At 44.5% G+C, this 22,992-nt stretch overlaps 1 protein-coding gene across 2 annotated transcripts; it reads right to left on the bottom strand.

The window, feature by feature from the left end:
• Positions 1-2,050: 2,050 nt before the first annotated feature.
• abhd14b (abhydrolase domain containing 14B) lies at positions 2,051-17,479 on the bottom strand. 2 transcript variants are annotated; one of them, XM_052017704.1, is made up of 4 exons: positions 17,289-17,479; positions 7,003-7,234; positions 4,661-4,902; positions 2,051-3,339 (listed from the first exon to the last, which is right to left on the bottom strand). In XM_052017704.1, the coding sequence occupies exons 2-4, from the start codon at positions 7,208-7,210 to the stop codon at positions 3,157-3,159; spliced, it is 633 nt and encodes a 210-aa protein (XP_051873664.1). In that variant the 5' UTR covers positions 7,211-7,234; positions 17,289-17,479; the 3' UTR covers positions 2,051-3,156. The 2 variants fall into 2 exon arrangements, with proteins under 2 accessions (XP_051873664.1, XP_051873665.1); XM_052017705.1 differs by lacking the exon at positions 17,289-17,479 and adding an exon at positions 16,390-16,532.
• Positions 17,480-22,992: the final 5,513 nt, after the last annotated feature.

Genomic DNA, 22,992 nt, shown 5'->3' with positions numbered 1-22,992 from the left:
CATGGCAACTGTATCCTGGTATGTATGCCTATGACAATAAACTTGAACTTGGGGATGATTGAAGAATTGACCAGGGTGTTGCACATGGAACATTCCCTTTGATGAGGAGGGAGGGATATGTGTTTAATGATAGCCTCATGCTGAAGAAAGGGAATAATCTGTTGTGTATGATAGCTGGTAGAGTGGAAAGAAGATTAGAGTCCAACAAGAGACTCCATTCCAAGTTCTGTCAGAGCAAGAGGTTACCAGGTAGAGAGGTGAAGTACCCAGGGATCAATTCTTGCCCCTCAATTGCATTAATGACCTGGAGGAGGGAACAAAATGCAAGCTTTCCAATTGATACACGGAAAGTCATTGTGATTCTGCAACAGGCTATAGATTGAGTCAGTAGGCAAAAACCTGGCAAATGGAGTTTAACGTAGGGAAGTGAGAAGTCATGCACTTTGGTAAGAGGAATCAAAAGGTGGATTATTTAAATGGAGAGAGACTGCATGAGTGAAGTTCAGATGTAAATAGGTGTTCTAGTGCATGAATCACAAATAGTTAGCAGGGAGGTCCACGGAGTAGTTAAGAAGGCAAACGACGTGTTGGCTTTATTGCCATGGGGTTGGAGTTTAAAAACAGGGAGGTTTTGCTACAGTTGTACAGGGTGTTAATGATGCCACCACAGGAATACCATGCAGTTTTGTTTCCCTCACCCTAAAAACAAAATGGATATATTAGCAATGAAGTAAATCCAAAGGAAATTCACCAAGCTAATTCCTAGGATGAGAGGTTATCCAATCACAAGGTTAGACTGTTTAGGTCTGTATTCCTTGGAGTTTAGAAGAATTGCTTCTCCTGTGATTGCATGGGAAAATGCCTGAGAAGAGGGAGGATGGTATTAGTGAAGAATGATGAGTGAACCAGGGAACAGATACAATGGAACCGAAGAAAGTGGGATTGTAAGAAGCAGGATAAGGACCAATTCAGCCTGTGCTTCTAATTGCTGCCCTTTGTCGTTTATGGAAATGTATTGGACTAAGTCCTCCAGCACTCAAGCTGCAAATCGGTCCCCTTTCTCATTATTATATTTTGTCTGAATTGTGTCCTTATCTTGAATCTGTGAGGTGAATTCTTGTCTTTATGCCCATTACAATGATCAGTACCTGAGTCCATCACAAATCTTCCATGGAACTTCTCAGATGGTCCTCTTTGTTCTCTGTCAAATTAGGCTAGAAGTTTTGGCAGCAAAGAACACCGCAAGTTCTCCCATTCTATAAATAGCAGAGATGGGTGATCACTCTTTAATTCACCAAATCCCTTTTTTTAATCTTGAAACCTTCCAACAGTCCCTCTCTGAAACAGGTGTGTGGCGTTCTATAGCTATTACAAGTCTGACAGATCTAGATGAGCTGGTGCTTTACCTGACCAGCTGTCTTTATTCATCAACTTCTGAGTGGAAAACTTTTTTTCCAAGTTTATCATTAAGATGGTTTTGTATAACCACAGTTCAAGTACACTGTTTCCTGTTTTCAAGCTTTAGGGCAACATTTAATCTTGAGACTGCCTATGTATACGTTACAACTTTCATCTACATTTAACAGCTCTGGTTGGTAAAGTTGTAGGTTCTGCCCATTGGGTATTTATAATTGTATTAACAGTGTTGTATAGAGACAAAATGGTACAGGACCTACTGAAAGACTCAGCAGGTCAGGTAGCATCTGTGGAGAGAGGATCAGTTATTGTTTCAGGTCAATGGCCATATATGATATGATGTGTGATAGCAAGGTCAAGGAAGTGATGGTGTATATATAGGCTCCAAGCTTTCTTCCCTCAACAATTCCAGGAGATGAGGACTGGGCGGGAAGTGGTCAAAACATAAGTTTGATGTGCTGGGTCAATGACCAAGGTAATTTTTTTGGCCCAGTTCAAATTTCTAGGTAATAAGATCTGTTTTGTTATTATCCTTTCTGATATTTTTCACATCTTCTCCAGTGCCTCTGCAACCCTTTTATAACATGGATAACTCTTGTAAATTTCATTCTTTTTCAAAGATTTACATGATCAGTGAATGAGTAAGGTCATCTTTATTTGTGCATTAGCAACAAACCATTCCATATAAACAGGGTTTTCACCTCCCCCACTCTGAAGGAGAGTTTACTCCAGATGCTGGTCTATTTAGAGTGACTTTGTCAAAAGGATTGAAATCGTCCCTGCAAAAAATCACTGGGCTCTGATATCAGTTGGTTGTGAATTGCTTTTTTTTAATAGTGTTACAATGTTCTAACATAAAGGGAAGCATAAGAGTTTATTCAGAAAATCAAACCGAGGTGACCCATGTGAATGAATAACGGATATAGACTGCTAGCAACTTAAAGCTTGAAGTGATCATTTCAAATTGCACTGCTCCACTGATACACTGACAACATCTTCTAGATGTGCAGCTATTGGTATCAACACCCCAAACAGCCTCCATGTTCACTTAGGCCAACTCCAACCCCCTTTGGAGAGATTACAGTCTATAATGTAAATGACCAAGGCAACTCTGTTCTGGGAGCCCTGGAGCTATATTGATGGAGATCATCATCCACCTCCCATTCTTGCTTCCAGATGATACATGCCAACTCGTGATCAAGTGGTGTAATATGGATAAATTGATCAAAGAATAGGTGAACCAAATAATTCCTCTGTGCAAATGAAATGTCTGCTGATTCCCATTGTGTTTCACTGCAACAAGTTGCATAACTAGCCTTCCTAAACACACAGCCAGCCCAGCTGTGGACTGGAGAGTAAAAGCCTTTCTGTATGCATTCCTTCCTGATTAATTTACACAGTATGACTGGAGCAGACAAATGAAAACTGATATTTCTGTGCACGGTTCTGAGTCCTCTATGCACAAGATACCTCGTATGCACGAGATACCTCGTATGCATGAGATACCTCGTATGCACGAGGGAGGGCTGCATGTCCAAAGTGGCGTGGAGCTTAGGTGGGTTGGCAATGAAGGTCTGACCAATGTCAGAAGCTGTAATAAATCTGCATTATTATTGGAGGTAAGATATCAGGGACTAAACAAGATGTATTCTTATTGGTGTATTAGTAAATAATTGACATGAATGATTAGTTCAATAATAAAACACTATTTCTACTGCTGTGGTCTGTGTCCAAGGGGATTTAGGACAGACTCTGTAGAAACTCCAGCACTGTTTGATGCCACTCGTCAGGATTACTGAGGTAGCAGGCATGTGGTGCCTCCTTCATTATATGCACCTTGTGGTTAGACAAGTGTCTCAGATTGTTGAATGATGCCTCTCCCATTGGCTTATCCTCACTACCGTAGACTATCAACGTTGGGATCTGTCAAAAACAAAACAGGGATCAGTAACTGGCTCAGTACCATCATCCAACTACTGAAAATGTGCCAGTGAGGTCCACTGCAGCATATGTTGTTCACTGCTTAGTTTTACAAAGATTTCCGATAGCTTATCAAGAGCCCACTGCTCACTAGACCACGTGGACCAGTTTGAACATATTGTATCTACAGTGGGTGTTTAATGTAGAAACGTACCAAGGCACTTCACAAGATTAACTCAGAGGAGGAGATGGTAGGGAACAGTTGAACAAGTTCTTGGTTAAAGAGAAAGGCTTTAAGGAGGGGAGGTATGTGAAGGGGCAGGAGATTTTTTTGTAAGGGCAAGGACCTGGACATCTGGAATTAGATCTGCTAGAAGTGAGCCACAGAAGTTAAAGGTGAAGTGAAGTGGAGGTAAAGGAAAGATGCAAGTCAGGAAGAGAGAGAGATTAGTGACAATCTCCAGTTCCGCAGTTTTGAGAGATGATAGGATAGTGGAAGTCTGGGTTGGGATGGGGACAGGAGGTTTTGAATTGATTTAAACACAAGGAGAAGAATCTAAAATCTGAGACGGTGGTAATCTTTAACATTAATATTGCCCAATTCCACCTCTGCAACACAGTCTATTTCTACCTTGGTCACCTCCAGGTTGATGGTATCAAGGCACACGTTGTTTTATCTGACACCTACTATGCTTTGAAAAGTTTAACTGAACCTTTGTTGCCCACACCCTATCCACTTGACTGTGCTTGCTGCCTAATCTTGGTTCGTAGCATCTCCCAATGCCTCAGATGTAAAATTCTTATCCTCAAGTTTCAGTGGAGTTGAAAGCTCAGCTCAGGGTGAAATTGGATCCCAACACTGAAAGGTTTTAGTTCAACCACAGGCATTGGCCAGAGAGGCTATTGTTGGCATTGTAAAGAGTTTGTGACAGGGAGCAAAGGTGGAGTTAATTAGAGCTGTTTGATAACTGGGTGCCAGACAGAGCAGAGGCAGGAGAAGGGTCGAGTGGAGATGTAGAGCGAGTTTCATTGACATACATGTAGGGCCAGTCCCTTAAATGCAGATACCTTCAACCAAGAGCAATGTGGATGAGAAGAATTGGGCTCAGCACAGAACCATTAGCATTTGGATAATAATGGTCCAAGGGCAGGAGGAGCAGACATTGCTGGTATCATTCAAGAGGTTACTGGTATTCAACAGTGGAAACAAATAGAATAATATGACCAACTTTCACAAAGTGCTTCATTGGTTGTTCCATGCATTGGAGTGTCCAGAGAACGTTAAGAGCACTCTGCTGCAATGTGTGTGAAAAAGCCAGGTTACCTGTACATTCCTGTACTGCTCAGTGGAGAACTTCTCAGTGCAGATGGGGGCCACAGGGATGAACCCCTTCACCATATCATTGTGGCTAAACAGGAACGGCAGTGAATACATTCCGCTCAGCGATGGGCTGATTATCACCACTGGGCCCAGCTCTAAACCCTTCAGTACATTCAAGAGGAAACTGTCAGGAGCGAGATCCCCGACACTGGCAGGAGCAGTGAATTCTTTAGAGTTACCCAGGCCTGGGAGGGGAGAGAGAAACAGCAGAAGAAAAGTTGGTCAGGGCACCTGTAATATCCTTCACTAACCACACAGCGCCAGAACACTAAGAGTACTCCATTGGTAATGACTCAGCCAGTGCAGTGCTGCAAAGCAGAAGACCGCAATTCTGTTACCAGCCTTTGTAGGTGTTGCTGATGTCAGACAACTTCTAAGCATCCCTGCATTAGAGTTGAGAAATTCCTGATCACACCCCACTTCCAGAAAGCACTGCACCTACATGGACAGGACTGAGGGTGCCACAGTAGTACAGCTGTTGCCTCACAGCTCCAGGGAGCCAGGTTTGATCCTGACTTCCAGTGCTGTTTGTGTGGGTAAAATTGGCTAATTGGCTTATTATCGTCACATGTACCAAGGTACAGTGAAAAACTTTGTTTTGCATGCCATCCATACAGATCATTTCACAACATCAGTACATTGAAGTAGCACAAGGGAAAAACAATAAACAGAATGCAGAATAAAGTTACAGAGGAAGTGCAGTGCAGGCAGACAATAAGGTGCAAGGTCATGATGAGGTAGATTGTGAGGTCAAGAGTCCATCTTATCATACTGGGAACCGTTCAATAGTCTTATAACAGCGGGATAGAAGTTGTCCTTGAGCCTGGTGGTACGTGCTTTCAGGCTTTTGTATCTTCTGCCCGATGGGAGGGGGAAGAAGAGAGGATGTCCAGGGTGGGTAGGGTCTTTGATTATGTTGGCTGCTTTCCCAAGACAGATCACGGAGGGGAGGCTGGTTTCCGTGATGTGCTGAGCTGTGTCCACAACTCTCTGCAGTTTCTTGAGGTCATGGGCAGAACAGCTGCCATACCAAGCCATGATGCATCCAGATAGGATGCTTTCTATGGTGCATCTATAAAAATTGGTGAGGGTCAACCAGGATATGCTAAATTTCTTTAACCTCCTGAGGATGCAGAGGCGCTTTCTTGGCCATAATGTCATCCCACATCCCAAAGACATACAGGTTAATTGACTGCTGTAAATTGCCCCTAGTGTGTAGGCGAGTGATAGAATCTTGGGGGAGCTGAAATATGAGGAGAATAAAATGGGTTAGGGTACAATGAGGGTAAATGAGTGTTTGATAGCGCAGTGGGCTGAAGGATCTGTTTCTGTGCTGTATTTCTCTATGACTTGTCAACTGTGATGCCCTAGAGTTGAATACCTTGCCAAAATTCACAAGAAATTAGGTTTGTAGAGGTACCAAAGAGCTCTCAAAGGTTGGGGAACCATATTCTGGGAAAGAAGTGGCAAAAAACAGCAAAACAAAAACCTGCTAAAGGCAATGTCAATAAGCTACAGTAGCAGATGAAGGGCTGAGTACTCCACAGCTAACAGTTGACATCCTGACCCCCAAAAAACTCTTCTATTGTCCATGCAGCTCATGGTACTGATGTGGATGGGTGTTTTATAAAACAAACAATCGCAAAACCAAACAGAGCAGTGGTTGAACAGCCTTTATCAGCCAGACACCATCTTGCATTCACTCTGAATGTAGTCCAATTTGCTGATAATGTTGCCACATAAGGACTTAAATTTGGGGTCCGTCGTAATGAAAGTGGGAGGAACACAATGAACAATGGAGCAGAAAGACACAAGTAATGCTGCCCATTAATTTTGCAATGATTACGTTACTGGATTAATAATCCAAAAGAATTAATCACAATGCACCACAGCAGTTTCAAAGTCTGAATTCGATTTAATAATCTAAGATCATGAAGAGTGATCTCATACCCATCCGTTTACAGTAACAACTGATATGGTGAACAAATGTCCTTCAGGGAAGGAAATCTACCATGGTTGGCTGGTCATGCTCTACATCATTCAGTTTCAGACTCTCAACTGCTCTCTGAAGAAGCCATGTGATTGTACAGGAGGACTGGGGATCGGGAATAAATGCTGCTCTTGGCAACATCCTGAGAAGTAATCGAAAGGTAAAAGCTGCCAGTGTCCACAGAAATGTCAGGGTGAGAAGTGGGTGTGGCAGCCTTCATTCCCAACATGCAGCCAACCTTCAATGCTGTGCCCATTCAACAGTAGCGCTGATCAACAGTGAGCAGCCTCCTTACCTGGTAGATCAATAGCCACTGCCTGGTACCCTGCCTCTGCCAGTTTGTGGAGTGTTCTAAGGTTCAGCCAGGTCTCAGAGGAGAAACGAATGCCATGGAGCAGCAGGACAGAGAGTTTGGGGGGCTGCTCAGTGGGACTCGCCCATCTGTAAAACAGCTCCTGTCCTTCGAGCTCCACCTTGCCTTCCTTAATCTCAGCAGCAGCCATGGTCACCAGATACGCATGCAGATCCTGCAAGAGGACACAATGGAACATCAAGGGCTGGACTCAGAGGAAAGCTCCCTCTACATCTCTAAACAAAACACTCTCAGGATAGATGAAGCACACATGTGATATAAAATAACCTCTACCCTGACCCATCAAGCACTCCAGGGGCAGGTACAGCACTGGTTAAATACTAAGGCTCCCCCCTCACTGCAGAGATAAATAATTCCAGGCTAGGTATAACAGAGGTTAGATACTGAGTAAAACACTCTCTACATAGTACTATAGAACAATATGTGCAGAGCTATTTAGGTACACAGTTTTTCTCCTCTTTTTGACAGGATTTCTGTGAGACCCTCTCACATTGGTCCCCCATTCTGATTTCTACTGCTCTTCGACTACGTTCTCACTCAAACCTGCCGCTACAGTCACATGTCCTTCCTCAGTATTTTCTATCCATAATCTGCAGCCCTTTGTTGTCTCACTAATCACCGCCCAGCCCCTGTTGCCATCTCCACCCCTCCCTCCCCCACCTGCTCATCAACCCCTCCTCAATGGGATCCACCTATCGGTTGCCAGCTCCTACTTCGTCTCTGCCCCTCACCTCTTTATACTGGTTATGTCCCCTTTACACACACAGTCCTGATGCAGTGTCTGGACTCCAAACATCAACTATCCCTTTGCCTCCCCAGATGCTGCCTAACCCACCAAGTTCCTCCAGCAGTTTGTTTTTTTTTGCCCTGGGTACACAGTAAACCTTCCTCTTATAGTGCTGATCAAACACTCCCAGCACAGGTTAACTACAGAGCAAATCTCAACTGTATCTCCCAATAAACATTGCTTGGATATATACATCACAGAGTGGCAAGGCTGCTAGAGCTGCCGCCTCACAGATCCAGCAACCTAGGTTCAGTACTGACCCGCAGTCTGTGGGGAGTTTACACATTCTCCCTGTGACTGTACAGGTTTCCCCTGGGTGCTCCGGTTTCCTCCCTCATCCAAAAGTGTCTAGGTTGATAGGTTAATTGGCCACTGTAAATTGCCCCAGATGTGTTGTTGAATGGTAGAAACTTGGGGAGAATTGATGGGAATGCAGGAGAATAAAATGGGATTTGTGTAGATTGAGTGTAAATGGGTGGTCGATGGCAGGTACACAGTGGGCTGAAGAGCCTGTTCCATGTTGCATCTCTCCATGACTCTAATTAATATGAAAAGCCATTCAAAATGTCTCATCAAACAGTCCGATGGCAGATATAGCACAGTCTAGACAGAATGTGAAAAAACACACTCTACACCATACGGGGATATCCTCCATTACGTACAGAGTAAAGTTCTCTTTACACTACACTATTAAATAGTCCAAGGACTACTGCAGAGTAAAGTTCCGCCACACTCACAACAGAAGGCTCAATGTGGGTTTAGCACAGTGAAATGGAGACACGGGATACTGCAGAATCTAGAGCAAAAAAACACTGCTGGAGGACCTCAGCAGGTCAGGCAGCATCTGTGGAGGCAGAGGGATGATCGACATTTTGGGTCGACAGTTTACATCAGGACTGAGATAATGAAGGGGAAATAGCCAGTATAAAGAGGTGAGACGGAGGGGTGAGGCAGGAGCTGGCAGGTGATAGGTGGAACCAGGTGAGGAGAGGTCCACCCTTCCCTCCCCTACCTGGCTCCATCTGCCCATCAATCCATTCTCATTTGCCAGCTCCTGTCTCACCCCTCCCCCTCACCTCTTTATACGGGCTATTTCCCCTTTACACTCTCTCCTGCTGTCGGGTCTCGACCCAAGACATCGACTGTCCGTTTGCCTCCATAGATGCTGCTTGACCCGTGGAGTTCCTCCTGCAGCTGATTTTTAGCACAGTAAAGCTCCCGTTACATTGTTCAAGCAAACAATTTCAGGGTATGTTATATTCAGGTTTACATGCAGTGTAAAACTCTTATATCTCAACCAACTATCCCAGGGCAGATATAGATGCAGGGAACAGCATCCACTACATGGTCACATCATGCCTTCTCAGGGCAGTTAGACCATGGGTTACTTATAGTACATGGCTTCCCTTACACTGTCTCAGCCTGTCACCAGAACATCACAGCCTAGGTACAGAATGAATCTCCCTCTAGACTGGCTCATACAACATTCTCAGAACAAGTACACCACAGTTAGAGAGTGAGTAAAGGTCCCATCACGCTGGTCCATCATTACCATGGGAGCTGGTGCACAGGATGCTGCACATAAAAACATATTCTATCCTATCCATCCCAGCACCAGTTACAAACAAAATGAAATAAAAACAAAAATATGTTACAAACATTGAACAGGTCAAATGGCATCTGTGGAGAGAGAAACAGAAATAATGTTTCCATTCTTAAATGACCTTTTAGCTGACATGTGGCATCCTCCACCATAGTGAACAGAGCCCTTGACTGCATCTCATCTGTTTCCCGTATCTCTGCTGTCACCCCTCCTCTCCTGGACAGAGCAAGAACAGAGTTCCCCCGGTCCTCACCCTCCACCACACCAGCCGCTGGATTTAACAGATCATCCTTCTGAATTTTTGCAGTTCCACCACCAGATGCATTTTGCTCCCATCCTCTTTCAGCATTGGGAGGATTGCTCCTATCATAATTCCCTGGTCCACTCATGTCCCCATCAACTGTTCCCTATCTTATGGCACTTTCCCATGTTTTAGCTCATTTCTCTTTCCCACTTCTGACAAAGGGTCTTGGACCTGAAACCTTAACTCTGTTCCTCTTTCCGTTGATGCCGCCTGAACTGCTGAGTGCTTCCAAGATTTTCTGTTTTTATCTCAGATTGTCAACATCACTTACACAGTGAAATTCCCTCTTTACTGTCTCATTCAATGCTCTCAAGACAGGTACAGCAGGAATCAGATACAAAGCTCATTCTACATTGTCACCTCAAGCATTCCCAGAGAACTATATATAGTGTAAATTTCCCCTGAAAATATCCCATCAAAACACTTCTAGGGTTGGTTCAGGACAGGTTAGAAAATGAATAAGGTTCCTTCCACACTGTCCTATTACAACTGCAGGTCAGGTACAGTAAGTGTTAAAGTAAATGTCCTTGTTTCATGGTTTAGATACACGGTGAAACCATGTAGCATGGGTTATAGATGGAGACAGACAGAGACTCCCTCTACATTGATGAAGGGTCATTGATGTGAAACATTAACTGGAAGAAGATATAGCAAGAAAAGGTAAAATATGATAAGTGTTGGGTTGTAAATATCAGTGAGAACCAGGCAGATCACAAAAGATTCAGATTGGAAGTTTAAAAAAAAGGAAAAGAGGAGCAAATGGGGAAAGATTAGATGCCAATGTGAGAGGAAATCCAAAACTGTTTAACCAGCATATATAGTGAAGACTTCCTACAGGGAACAACAGGAACTTGAACATGGATGCTGAGGGCAGTGTTTAGGAACTACACGAGTACTTTGTACATCTTCACCAGGGAAAGGGTGCTTCCAAAGTAGTAGCCAAGTTACAGGATACACTAAATATTGATAAGAATGGCCGAATTTAAAGTAGGGAAGTCATCAAGACCATATGGGACACATCCTAGGATTTTGTGGAAAGTATAGGAGGAAATCGTGGGACCATCAAACAATCCCAGAGCAGATTGAGTACTGATACGATACAGACTACAACTCCTGCTGAACTCTTCACTGCAGGTGGTGTTCTTAATAGGGAAAGTTCCTTCCACACATCCTATTCAAATGGTCCTTGGTCAAGCAAAATCATGGGTTTGTTACAAAATGAAGCTCTCTCTATAATGCAGCTAAATTAAGAAGGGTACAAGAAGAATGCATTTTTGGACATCAAATACTAACAGGATATATACGGTAAATGGGAGGAGTGTTGATGTACAGAAGGACCTTGGTGTGCAAGTACATAGTTCCCTGAAAATAGTGACGCAGGTGGATGGGGTAGTGAAGATGGCAGCTGGCATGCTTTCCTTCATTGGCTGTGTCATTGAGTACAAGAGTTGGGATGTCATGCTGCAGCTGTACAAAACATTGGTTAGGCCACACTTGCAGTACTGTGCACAGTTCTGGTCACCGCACTACATAGAACGTAAAACAGTACAGCACAGGAACAGGCCCTTCAGCCCACGATGTCTGTACCAAACACAACACCACATTAAGCTAAATCTCTTCTGGCCGTACATGATCCATATCCCTCCATTCCCTGCATAGTCATGTGTCTATCTAAAAGCCTCTTAAACAGCACTATTGTATCTGCTTCCGCCACTACACCTGACAGCCTGTTCCAGGCACTCATTACACTGTGTGAAACAAAAACACCCCACACATTCTCTTTAAATTTCCCCCTCTCACCTTAAATGCACGTCCTCTAGTATTTAACATTTCTATCTTGGAATAAAGATTCTGACTGTCTACCCTATCCATGCCTCTCATCATTTTATAAACTTCCATCAGGTCTCCCCTCAGCCTCTGCCACTCCAGAAAAAAACAACTCCAGTTTGTCCAACTTCTGCTTATAGATCATACCCTCTAATCTAGGTGGCATCCTGGTAAACCTCTTCTGCAACCTCTCCAAAGCCCCCACATCCTTCCTGTAATCGGGCGACCAGAATTGCACATAGTACTCCAAGTGTGGCCTAACCTAAGTTCTATATAGCTGCAACATGACTTCCTTACTCTTATACTCAATGCCCTGACCAATGAAGGCAAGCTCACCATATGTCTTCTTTACCACCCTATCTACTTGCGTGGCCACTTTCATTGAACTATGTACTTGGACCCCAAGATCCCTCTGTATTACAGGAAGGACGTGGTAGCAATCGAGAGAATGCAGAAGTGATTCATCAGGATACTGCCTGAAATGGAAGGCTTTACTAAAGGCTGGGTTTATTCTCACTGGAATGTAGGAGGCTGAGGGGTGACCTTATAGACGTTTATAAAATTGAGGGGCATAGATTGGATAGATATTCAGAGTCTTTCTCCCCCAGAGAAGAGGAGTCTAGAACCAGAGGGCACAGGTTTAAAGAGAGAGGGGAAAAATTTAAAGGAGATCTGAGGGGTAAGTTTTCCCACAAAGAGGGTGGTGGTTATCTGGAACAAGCTGCACAGGAGCTGGTGGAGGCAGATACAATTGAAATGTTTAAAAAGGCATTTGGACAGGAACTAATGTGGGCAAATGGGATTAGCATAGATGGGTATCATGGTTGGCATGGACACGTTGCGCCAAAATGCCCATTTCTGTGCTGTACAACTCCAAGAAGAGAAGACAATAAGAGCAGGAGTAGGCCACAGGACCCCTCAAGCCTGCCCCACCATTCAGTATGATCATGACTGATCTAACCCAGACCACAACTCTTTCTCGGTGCCAGATCCACATAACTCTTAATCCCTCAATCTTCCAAAAATGCACCTATCACCATTTAAATATTTCTAACCAGCTGGTCTCCACAACTCTCTCGGCAGGTAATTCCCAAGATTCACAACCCTCCATGGGAAGAAATTTCCATGTACGTTAGATTAAAATGACATTTACTGACATATTCAACCTCTCGCTTCTGTGGTCATAGGTTCCCACCTGCTTCAAAAAGGCATCTATTGTACCGGTGCTGAAGAAGACCGCGGTGACCTGCCTCAATGACTACCGTCCAGTGGCGCTTATTGTAATGAAGTGCTTCAAGACGTTGGTTATGGCGCAAATCAACTCTTGCCTCAGATGACCTGGATCCGCTCCACTTTTCCTACCATCACAACAGGTTAACATCAGATATGATTTCTCTGGCTCTTCACTCTGCTCTGGACCACCTGGACAACAGGAACTCATACATAGGTTGCTGTTCATCAACTACAGCTCAGTGTTCAACAAAGTTATCCCATCCAAACTCATCATCAAGCTTCAGGACCTGGGCCTCTGTATCTCCCTCTTCAACTGGATACTCGACTTCCTCATCAGCACACCTCAGTGAGGATTGTAACATCTCCTCGCTGATCATGCACCTCAAGGCTGTGTGCTTAGCCCCCTGCTCTACTCTCTATAACACAAGACTTGAGTGGCTAAGCACAGTTCCAATGCCATCCTCAAGTTCATCTACAACACCACTGTTGTTGGACGAATCACAGGTGGTGATGAGACACCTTGTTGAGTGGTGCCACAACAACCTCTTGTCACTCAACGTCAACAAAACTGAACAGCTGATTGTTGACTGCAGGAAGGGGAAGGAGGGTGAACATGTACCAGTCTACATTGGGGGATAGGCAGTGGAGAGAGTCAGCAGCTTTAAATTCCTAGGCATTAACATATCAGATGACCTGTCCCGGGCCCAACACATAGATGCAATCATAAGGAAAGTGCGCCAGCATCTTTACTTTCTTAGGATGTTAAGGAGGTTCAGCTTGTCACTGAACACTCTAACAAACTTCTACAGATGTACAGATTATTCTCAACTCTGGTGCCCACAAGGCTGCATCCTCAGCCCTCTACTCTACTCCCTATACACTCATGACTGTGTGGCCAGATTCTGCTCTAACTCCATCTACAAGTTAGCAGATGACAGCACCGTAGCAGGCCGGATCTCAAATAACGATGAGTCAGAGTACAGGAAGGAGATAGAGAGCTTAGTGACATGGCAACAACCTTTCCCTCAATGTCAGCAAAACAAAAGAGCTGATCATTGACTTCAGGAAAGGGGGTGGTGTACATGCACCTATCTACATCAATGGTGCTGAGGTTGAGAGGGTTGACAGCTTCAAGTTTCTTGGAGTGAACATCACCAATAGCCTGTCCAGGTCCAACCATGTAGATGCCATGACCAAGAAAGCTCAGCAGCACCTCTTCTTTCCCAGGAGGCTAAAGAAATCTGAAATGTCCCCTTTGACACTCACCAATTTTTAATCAATGCACCATAGAAAGCATCCTATCTGGATGCATCACAGCTTGGTATGGCAACTGCTCTGCCCAGGACCGCAAGAAACTGCAGAGAGTTGTGGACACAGCCCAGCATGTCACGGAAACCAGCCTCCCCTCCATGGATTCTGTCTATACCTCTCGCTGCCTTGGTGAAGCAGCCAGCATAATCAAAGACCCCCCCCCCCCCCCCCCCATCCGGGTCATTCTGTCTTCTCCCCTCTCCCATCAGGTAGAAGATACAGGAGCCCAAGGGCACATACCACCAGGTTCAAGGGCAGCTTCTACCCCACGGTGATAAGACTATTGAACAGTTCCCTTATACGATGAGATGGACTCTTGACCTCACAACCTACCTTGTTTGACCTTGCACCTTATTGTCTACCCGCAATACACTTCCCTGTAGCTGTGACACTTTACTCTGTATTCTGTTATTGTTTTTACCTGTACTACCTCAATGCACTCTGTACTAACTCAATGTATCTGCACTGTGTAATGAATTGATCTGTATGAACGGAATGCAAGACAAGCTTTTCACTGTACCTCAGTACAAGTGACAATAATAAACCAATACCACTACTGTTGAAAATATCAAGAACAGCCACCTCCCTTCAACCATTCAATTCTTGATCCAACCGGCAAAACCCTAATCACTACAGTTTAGCAACAATATGACCACTCTGATCATTTTGCATTAAAATGGACCTTTGTTTGTTCTAATTGTGTTTGTTTTGTAAAAATTGTGTATAATTTACGTTTTTCTTGTGAATGCTGCTTATGTGATGCTATGTGCCTGTGATGTTGCTGCAAGTTTTTCATTGCACCTGTGCAGACATGTACTTGTGCACATCTTATCTTATCTAACCTCAATTTTGTCTTTGACTACCTCTTTATCTTGAAGATATTCACCAGACTAATTCCTGAAATTAGAGGATTGTCCTATAAAGAGAGGCTGAATAGGTTAGGTCGGTTTTCTTTCCTGGGTAGGAGGACTGAAACTGTGTGCAATACTCCGGGTGTGGCCTCACCAACACCCAGTACAACTGTAACTTCCCTATTTCTAAACTCGCTTTGCAATAAAGGTCAATATGCCTTTTGCCTTCTTAACTACTTGGTACAAAGCAGATTAAATTCAGAAATGCATCTCCTTATACAGCACACCCCAGGATTAGTATAGCACTGATGAAACAGTGCAAGGCTTCCTCGATGTGGATCCAGCAAACATTCCAGGACCGGGTATTATTTGGTAGATGTAGAATAAAACACCTGTTACAACATCCGTCAGTCACAGGACAGGTACAGAACAGGCTGGATCTAGATAATGCTGTCCCAACTTTATCCCCTCACATATACCAGGAATTATACTGTTGAATAATATCTACACATTGTTCCATCCAACGTTCTATGATAGCTACAGCATAGTTTGATACAGGCGTAAACTCCCCAACACTATCAAGATGGGAGGTGAAGAACCAGACAGGAAGCATTCAAAGTTCACTTTACACAGTTCCATTAGATTGGTGCAGCCTACGTTAAATATAGATTAAACCTCCCTTCACAGTGTCACATCAATAAAGTTCCCTCTGCATTGCCATGTCAAGCACTCCCAGCAATGGAACAGCACAAGTTAAATACCAAGGAAGATGGATGTGCATTTATATGACGCCTTTCCTGTCCCATCCAGATCATCTCAAAGCACTTTACAGCCAATGAAATACTTCTCTAACGTAGTCACTGCTTTAAGAGCAACAGCCTGTTTGCACCCAACAATTTCCCATAAGCAGCAACATGATAACACCAGATAATTTATTGCAGAATTCTGGAACTTTGTGATTCAGAAGTGAGAGCGTTTACAAGAATGCCAGAGCTGACACTGAAAAACATCAAACACCACCAGAAACTGCAAAGCTGAGTAGAGAGTTTATCTACATTTACATTTCTGTTAAAAATCTCCCTAGGATATTTGTGGGAGCTAGATTCTTCCATTCCTACCAACCACCCTCCTTTTTCCAGCATGTTCCCTTGCCAACCACAGGCAATGCAACACTTGTCCTTTCACCTCTTCCCTTCCCACCATTCAGGCACCCAAGTCATCTTTCCAGGTGAAGTAGCGATTTACTTGCACTTCTTCTAATATAGTGTACTGCAGTTTGGTGTTCATAATGTGGTCTCCCTACACTGGAGAAACCAAACACAGTTTGGGTGATTGCTTTACAGAGCTCCTGTGTTCAGTCTGCAGGGGTGACCCTGAGCTTCCTATTGCCTACCTCTTTAATTCTTCATCCCAGTCCCACTCTGACCTTCAGTCTGTGGCCTCCTGTACTGGTACAGTAAGACCCAACACAAGCTTGAGGAACAGTACCTCATCTTCTGTCTGGGTACGTTGCAGCCTTCGGGACTTAGTACTAAATTCTACAGCTTCAGGTAACTTGATTTCTGTCTGTATCAGTGGCTCAGCTTGGGACACACCCAGCCCAACTCGCCGAGCCTGTCATTCTGCAACTCCCACATTCTTCTATGTTCTCACTCTAACTGCTCCCATTCAATCATTGACCAGATAACCTTGTTAACAGCTTGTCCCCATGGTCACCCTGGTATTACCCTGTCAGACCCACCCACCCTTCCGGCAGCTTAATGAGCTGCTTCCCAGTTTTGACGAAGGGTCTTCGACCTGAACTCTCTTTCTCCTCCCACAGATGCGACCTGACCTGATGAGTATTACCAGACTTTCCTGTTTTTATTGCATATTTCCAGCATCTGCACTTCATAGATTTTCAAGACGAAACCCATTCTCCAATTAACTTTAAGGTTGGAGTCTGGAATGTGCGGCCAGGGGGAGTAGTGGAGGCGGATAAGGTTATAGTACTCAGAAGTAACCTCGGAAAGTTTCTGAAAAAGTTTCTGGGGGGAGTGCAGGGGAGTGAGACCAGCTGGATTGCTTTTACCTACAGCTAGTCCAGACCCGAGGGGCCGTTGTAACCATTCTCTAAAACCTAGGCACAGAGCGAATCAGCTGCAGCATGTCCTTTCGAAAACCTAGGGCAACACGCATTCTTATTGTCCCCACAAAGTTGCAAGTTAAAAGTGAGCAGATAGACAGGAGGGGAATTATTTACACTACTGAAGTGACAGAGAGACGGAGTAAAGAGGAAGAGGTTTCACCAACCGAAGTCTTTGGGTGGAGTATTAAAGTTGCACACTCCACAGCAAACCGCCTTTCTACTAGTCTCCAGCTCGTTCCGGGAGCAGGAATGGAGAAAACCAGCGTCTGCTCCCTCTACTGCTCGCCAGCACCACTACCAGCCGCGGCCCGTCAATCTCAGCGCCCCGGGAGGAGCTGCTTCGCAAATTCTCCACGTCACAACGTTTTTCGATGTTAATCCTGCAAATTAAACAACGGAGAAAAACTGCTCTTACCATGCAATGTGATTTCTCCCACCGTTTCATTCGGTGTGATCCAGATCTCAAAAACCCCTGGAAAAATATATATCTATTTGGCAATTACTTTAAAACCATATTTTCTGATTCACAAGCCACAGGAAACATATTCTCCCTACCTCAAACCCCCCATGATACAGAGAACAGTACAGCACAGGAACAGGTCCTTCGGCCCACGATGTCTGTGCCGACCATGATACCAATCTAAATTAATCCCATCTGCCAGCACATGGTGTCCTTCCACTCCCTGCCTGTCTAGCTGCTTCATAAACATCACTGTCGTATCTGCTTCTACCAACTCTCCTGGCAGTGCATTCCAAACACCCACCAATTTCTATAAAAATGATTTGCACATCTTCTTTAAACATTCCCCCTCTCATTTTAAAGCTATGCCCTCTTGTATTTGACATTTCCACCCTGGGAAAAAGCTCTCTCAATCTCAAAGGAGAAAAACCCCAATTTTCCAATCTCTCCACAGAACAAGTCCCTCCACCCAGCAACATCCTGGTAAACCCCCTCCAGACCTTGATGCCCTTTCCAAGCTGTGGTGTTCAGAATGGGGCACAATACTCAAAACCAGACAAGTGGTTTTTAAAAGTTTGTTGTTTTTGAATGCCACGCCCTATTCTCCATTTGCTTTCTTAACTGTCCATCAACTTACCCTGACACCTTCAACCATAAAGGCACCACCACATTTCTCTGCTCCTGCACACACATCAAAATAATAATGGCCACACAAGTTGATAGGGTGGTAAAGAAGGCATATGGCATGCTAGCCTTTATTAGTCAAGGCACCGAATTCAAGAATAAGAAAGCTAGGTTGCAGCTTTATAAAATTTTGGTCGGGCCGTATCTGGAGTATTGCGTTCAGCATGGTCGCCCCATTATAGGAAAGAAGAGGAGGCTTTGGAGAAGGTACAGAAGAGGTTTACCAGGATGCTGCCTGGATTAGAGGATATGTACTATAAGGAGAGATGGGCAAAGTAGGTTTTCTTTGGAGCAGTGGAGGCTAAGGAAAGACCTGATAGAAGTTTATAAGATTATTAAAGGCATAGAGAGATAGCTGGTATCTTTTTCCCCCAGGGTCAAAACGTCTAATACTAGAGGCATGCATTTAAGGTGAGAAACACTAAGTTCGAAGGAGATGTGCAGGGCAAATTTTTTTTATACACAGACAGTAGTGGGTGCCTGGAATGCACTGCCAGGAGTGGTAGTGGTAGTGGAGGCAAATACGATAGAGGCATTTAAGAGGCTGAGAATGGAGGGATGATAAGATCTCTTTATTAGTCACATGTACATTCGAAACACACAGTGAAATGCATCTTTTGCATTGAGTGTTCTGGGCAGCCCACAAGTGTCGCTGTGGTTCCGCCGCCAACATAGCATGCCCACAACTTCCTAAACCGTATGTCTTTGGAATGTGGGAGGAAACCGGAGCACCCGGAGGAAACCTGTGCAGACACGGGGAGAAACATACAAACTCCTTACAGACAGCGGCCGGAATTGAACCCGGGTCACTGGCGCTGTAATAGCGTTACGCTAACCACTACACTTGGAGCATGTGCTGACAGAAGGGATTAGATGTCATTAGTTTAACTAGTTTGGCACAACATTGTGGGCCAAAGGGTCTGTTCCTCTGCTCTACAGTTCTATGTTCTACTTAGGGACTGAGATTTTCCAGTTTTTATTTCTGTTCCATTCAGGTGTTTTTTGATTTTTAATGTTTAGCAAAATCAGATAGGTTCAGTTGTCAAATAAAAGCATTCAAAGTACATCAATTTTCAGTACAGCTAAACTGAAATTGGTAATAATAATGCTTTCTCAAGTAGCTGAAATAGCTCAGTTGGGAGAGCATTAGAGATTGAAGGCCTGAAGGTCCCTGGTTCAATCCTGGGTTTTGGCATTCATACATATTACTTTAAATCTTGCTGTTTCTATGTTAAGATCTTCACTTTCTTGCAGACATGAGCCTGCCATTGTTGGAATCTGGAGCAAAAAGTGAAAAATCGGAGGAACTCAGAGGGTCATGCAGCATCTTGGAGCGGTGGTGGGGGGGGGGGGTGGGGATGCGGAATGGACAATCAACATTTCGGGTCAAGACCCTTCGTCTGGACTGAGAGTAGAGGATATCTAGCCAGTATAAAGGGCTGAGAGGGAGTGATGGGGAAAGAGCTGGCAGAACAGAGAAGTTGGAATCTGGAACGCACTGTCTGATGGAGACAGACACTCTCATAGTATTTCAAGATGGATGTCCTATGAGGGCAGGATTAAGGAGGCTGAAATTGTAGAGAATAAGAGCCCAAAGAATGAAGGTGATTTCACCAAATCAATGCATAAAGAGGCTTGAGAGACTAAAGTTGTTTTCCTTGGCTGGAGAATCTAGAACTAGGGATTAGATTCAAGTAGCAGGAAAGTTTTCCATTAGCGTTATCATTGGAATTCTCTACCTAAAGACCAGTGGATGCTGAGTCAGTAAGTGCATTCAACAGGGAGTGATAGACAAGAAAATTTGACAGGGAAGTGGAGTGACATAGGTCAGTCACAATCTTATTGTATGTCAGAGAAGACTCACAGCATCACATGGCCTACTGCATCTGTATATTTTCAGCTCAGGGAAGGTATCTTCTCACAGTTTCATTCTACTCAGTTCTTGTGAATACCCTCCCAGTGCAAGTACTACAATCTAGGCTCCAGCCAGACTCTGTCCTCCAGAATCAGCTATTCTGAGAGATTAATCTCTGGCCACACACAAATCCCAAAATACCTCTAAACAATCTTCAATTCAGCTGTTGCTTATCTATCAACACTACTGGTAGGATAAAGTGACCAGATCCTTATGAACAGTTCATGATTTAGAACAATTCCTTCTCAGCTTTATTTACTCCCAAGTGAAACCCTTGGTCCCTCCACAAATCCCTTCATCTTTGGTACTATACAAGAAAATCTATTCTATATGTTCAAGCCAAGATTCAGGGTCAAGCATGGTGGAAGAGATGTGCAGCCAAGGGAGACATATGCAACATATTATGCAAACCATGATATCGTCCACCATCCACTAGCATTCTACTGTGGTCTTAAAGTAGTTCAGTATCAGTGCCTCTAGTTTCACTGGAATCTCTTGAAAGCTACTTAGTACGTCTCTTGCAGTTTTGATAAGAATCCACACTTTATCATTAACTGAGGCATTTACCCAAGAGACAAATTTACATAATGGTTAAAAGGCCAAGTTCACAAAAAGATTGCTTTTTCTCTAGAGAAAAAGGCAATGTCACCAGTGTTAGGGTGTTTTGTCTCCCCATTGCAGAAGTAACAGTGATTCATACTCCTAGACACAATTGTAACTTTAAAGAACATACAGCTAGTGACATCACTACTTCAAAATGTAGATTTAACTGTAGACAAACGATTGAATGAATACTTATTCTGTCCTTAGATTTTGGCACCAAAAATTTCAGAAGTTTCTGTTTATCTTAAAAATATAAGAGGGATAATGGTTTCGTAATATTCATTCCTGTAAATCAAAAACAATCAGTATGTTTCATAAGATGGAACACATACATTGAACATCTTGTGAAACAGTAATTAACCTTTAATCCAGGGGATGGATCATTGCCTTGGTTACTTCTTCTGGGCCTTGGGTGACAGTAGTAACAGGAAATACTTTATCACTTTCAGGAACTATCTAGATCTGTACTGTATTACAGAAGTGTTTGGTTTCCATCCCCCATCAGGAAGGCCTTAAGGCTCTCAGTTTCTTTCTCGATAACAGACCCAACCAGTTCCCCTCCACCACCACCCTCCTTCGACTGGCGGAACTGGTACTCACCCTTAACAACTTCTCTTTCGGCTCCCCCCACTTTCTCCAAACTAGAGGTGTAGCCGTGGATACTCACATGGGCCCCAGCTATGACTGCCTCTTTGTCAACTATGTGGAACAGTCCATGTTCCAAGTCTAAACCGGTAAGGCCCCCCCCCCCCCCCCCACAACTCTTTCTCTGGTACATTGATGACTGCACCCGTGCTGAGCTCATCGATTTCATCAACTTTGCCTCCAACTTCCACCCTGCCCTCAGATTCACTTGGTCCATCTCCAACACCTCTCTCCCCTCTCTGGATCTCTCTGTCTCCATCTCCAGAGACAAACTAACCACAGACATCTTCTACAAACCCACTGACTCCCACCATTACCCTGACTACACCTCTTCCCACCTTGTCACTTGTAAGGATACCATCCCCTTCTCCCAGTTCCTCCGCCACATCTGTTCCCATGATAAGGCTTTTCATTCTAGGACATCAGAGATCAGTAACCGGTGTTTCCCTTCCACGACCATCAATGCTGCCCTTACCCGTATCTCCTCCACTTCCCGCACGCCTGCCTTCACCCCCCCACCCCCGACATAACAGGGACAGGGTTCCCCTTTGTCCTCACCTGCCACCCCACGAGTCTCCGCATCTAACACATCATTCTCTGCAACTTACGCCACCTCCAATGGGATCCCACCACCAGGCACATCTTCCCCTCAACCCCCCTCTCTGCAACTCCCTTGTCCACTCATCCCTTCCCACTGATAACTCCCAGCACTTATGCCTGCAACTGCACCAAGTGTTACACCTGTCCCTATACCACCTCCCTCACCACCATTCAGGATCCCAGACAATCCTTCCAGGTGAGGCAGTGTTTCACCTGCGAGTCCGAGGGTGTCATTTAATGCATCCATTGCGGCCTCCTGTCCATCAGTGAGAACTGATGCAAATTGGGTGACCGTTTCATCAGGCAACTTTGCTCCATCCGCCACAACAGCCAGGACCTCCCCGTGGCCACCCACTTCAATTCCACATCCCACTCCCATACTGACATGTCCATCCATGGCCTCCTAATACCACATTGAGGCCAGGCGCAGGTTAGAGGAACACCTCATATTCCACCTTGGGAATCTCCAACCTGATGGCCTCAATATCAATTTAACTTCTGGTAACCCCACCCCTTCTTTTTCTCCTCTCTTCTTTGTTTTCCCTTATTTATGTGGCTCCCTTCCCCCACCTTGATGACCTGCCCATCTCGTCTCCTCCTCCATCCTTTATTCCATGGACCACTGCCCTCTCCTACCAGATTCCTCCTTCTTCAGCCCTTTGCCTCTTCTACCCATTACCTCAGCTTATTACATCTTCTCTCCCACCCCCTCCCCCTAACTTGGACTCACCTATCACCTGCATGTGCTCCTCCTCCCCCACCCCACCACCTTATTCTGGCTTCTGCCCTCTTCCTTTCCAGTCCCGATGAAGGGTCTCAGCCGAAATGTCGACTGTTTATTTCCCTCCATAGATGCTGACTGACCTGCTGTTCCTCCAGCACTTTTTGTGCATTGCTCCAGATTCCAGCATCTGCAGAATTGTGTGTCTGATTTGCTTTATTATATTTCAAAAACAAAGAC

The sequence above is a fragment of the Pristis pectinata genome, chromosome 6, assembly GCF_009764475.1.
Source record: "Pristis pectinata isolate sPriPec2 chromosome 6, sPriPec2.1.pri, whole genome shotgun sequence".
Taxonomy (NCBI): Eukaryota; Metazoa; Chordata; class Chondrichthyes; order Rhinopristiformes; family Pristidae; genus Pristis; species Pristis pectinata.
Note: the sequence above shows the minus strand (reverse complement) of the source record. Positions and strands in the feature narration are given on the sequence as shown.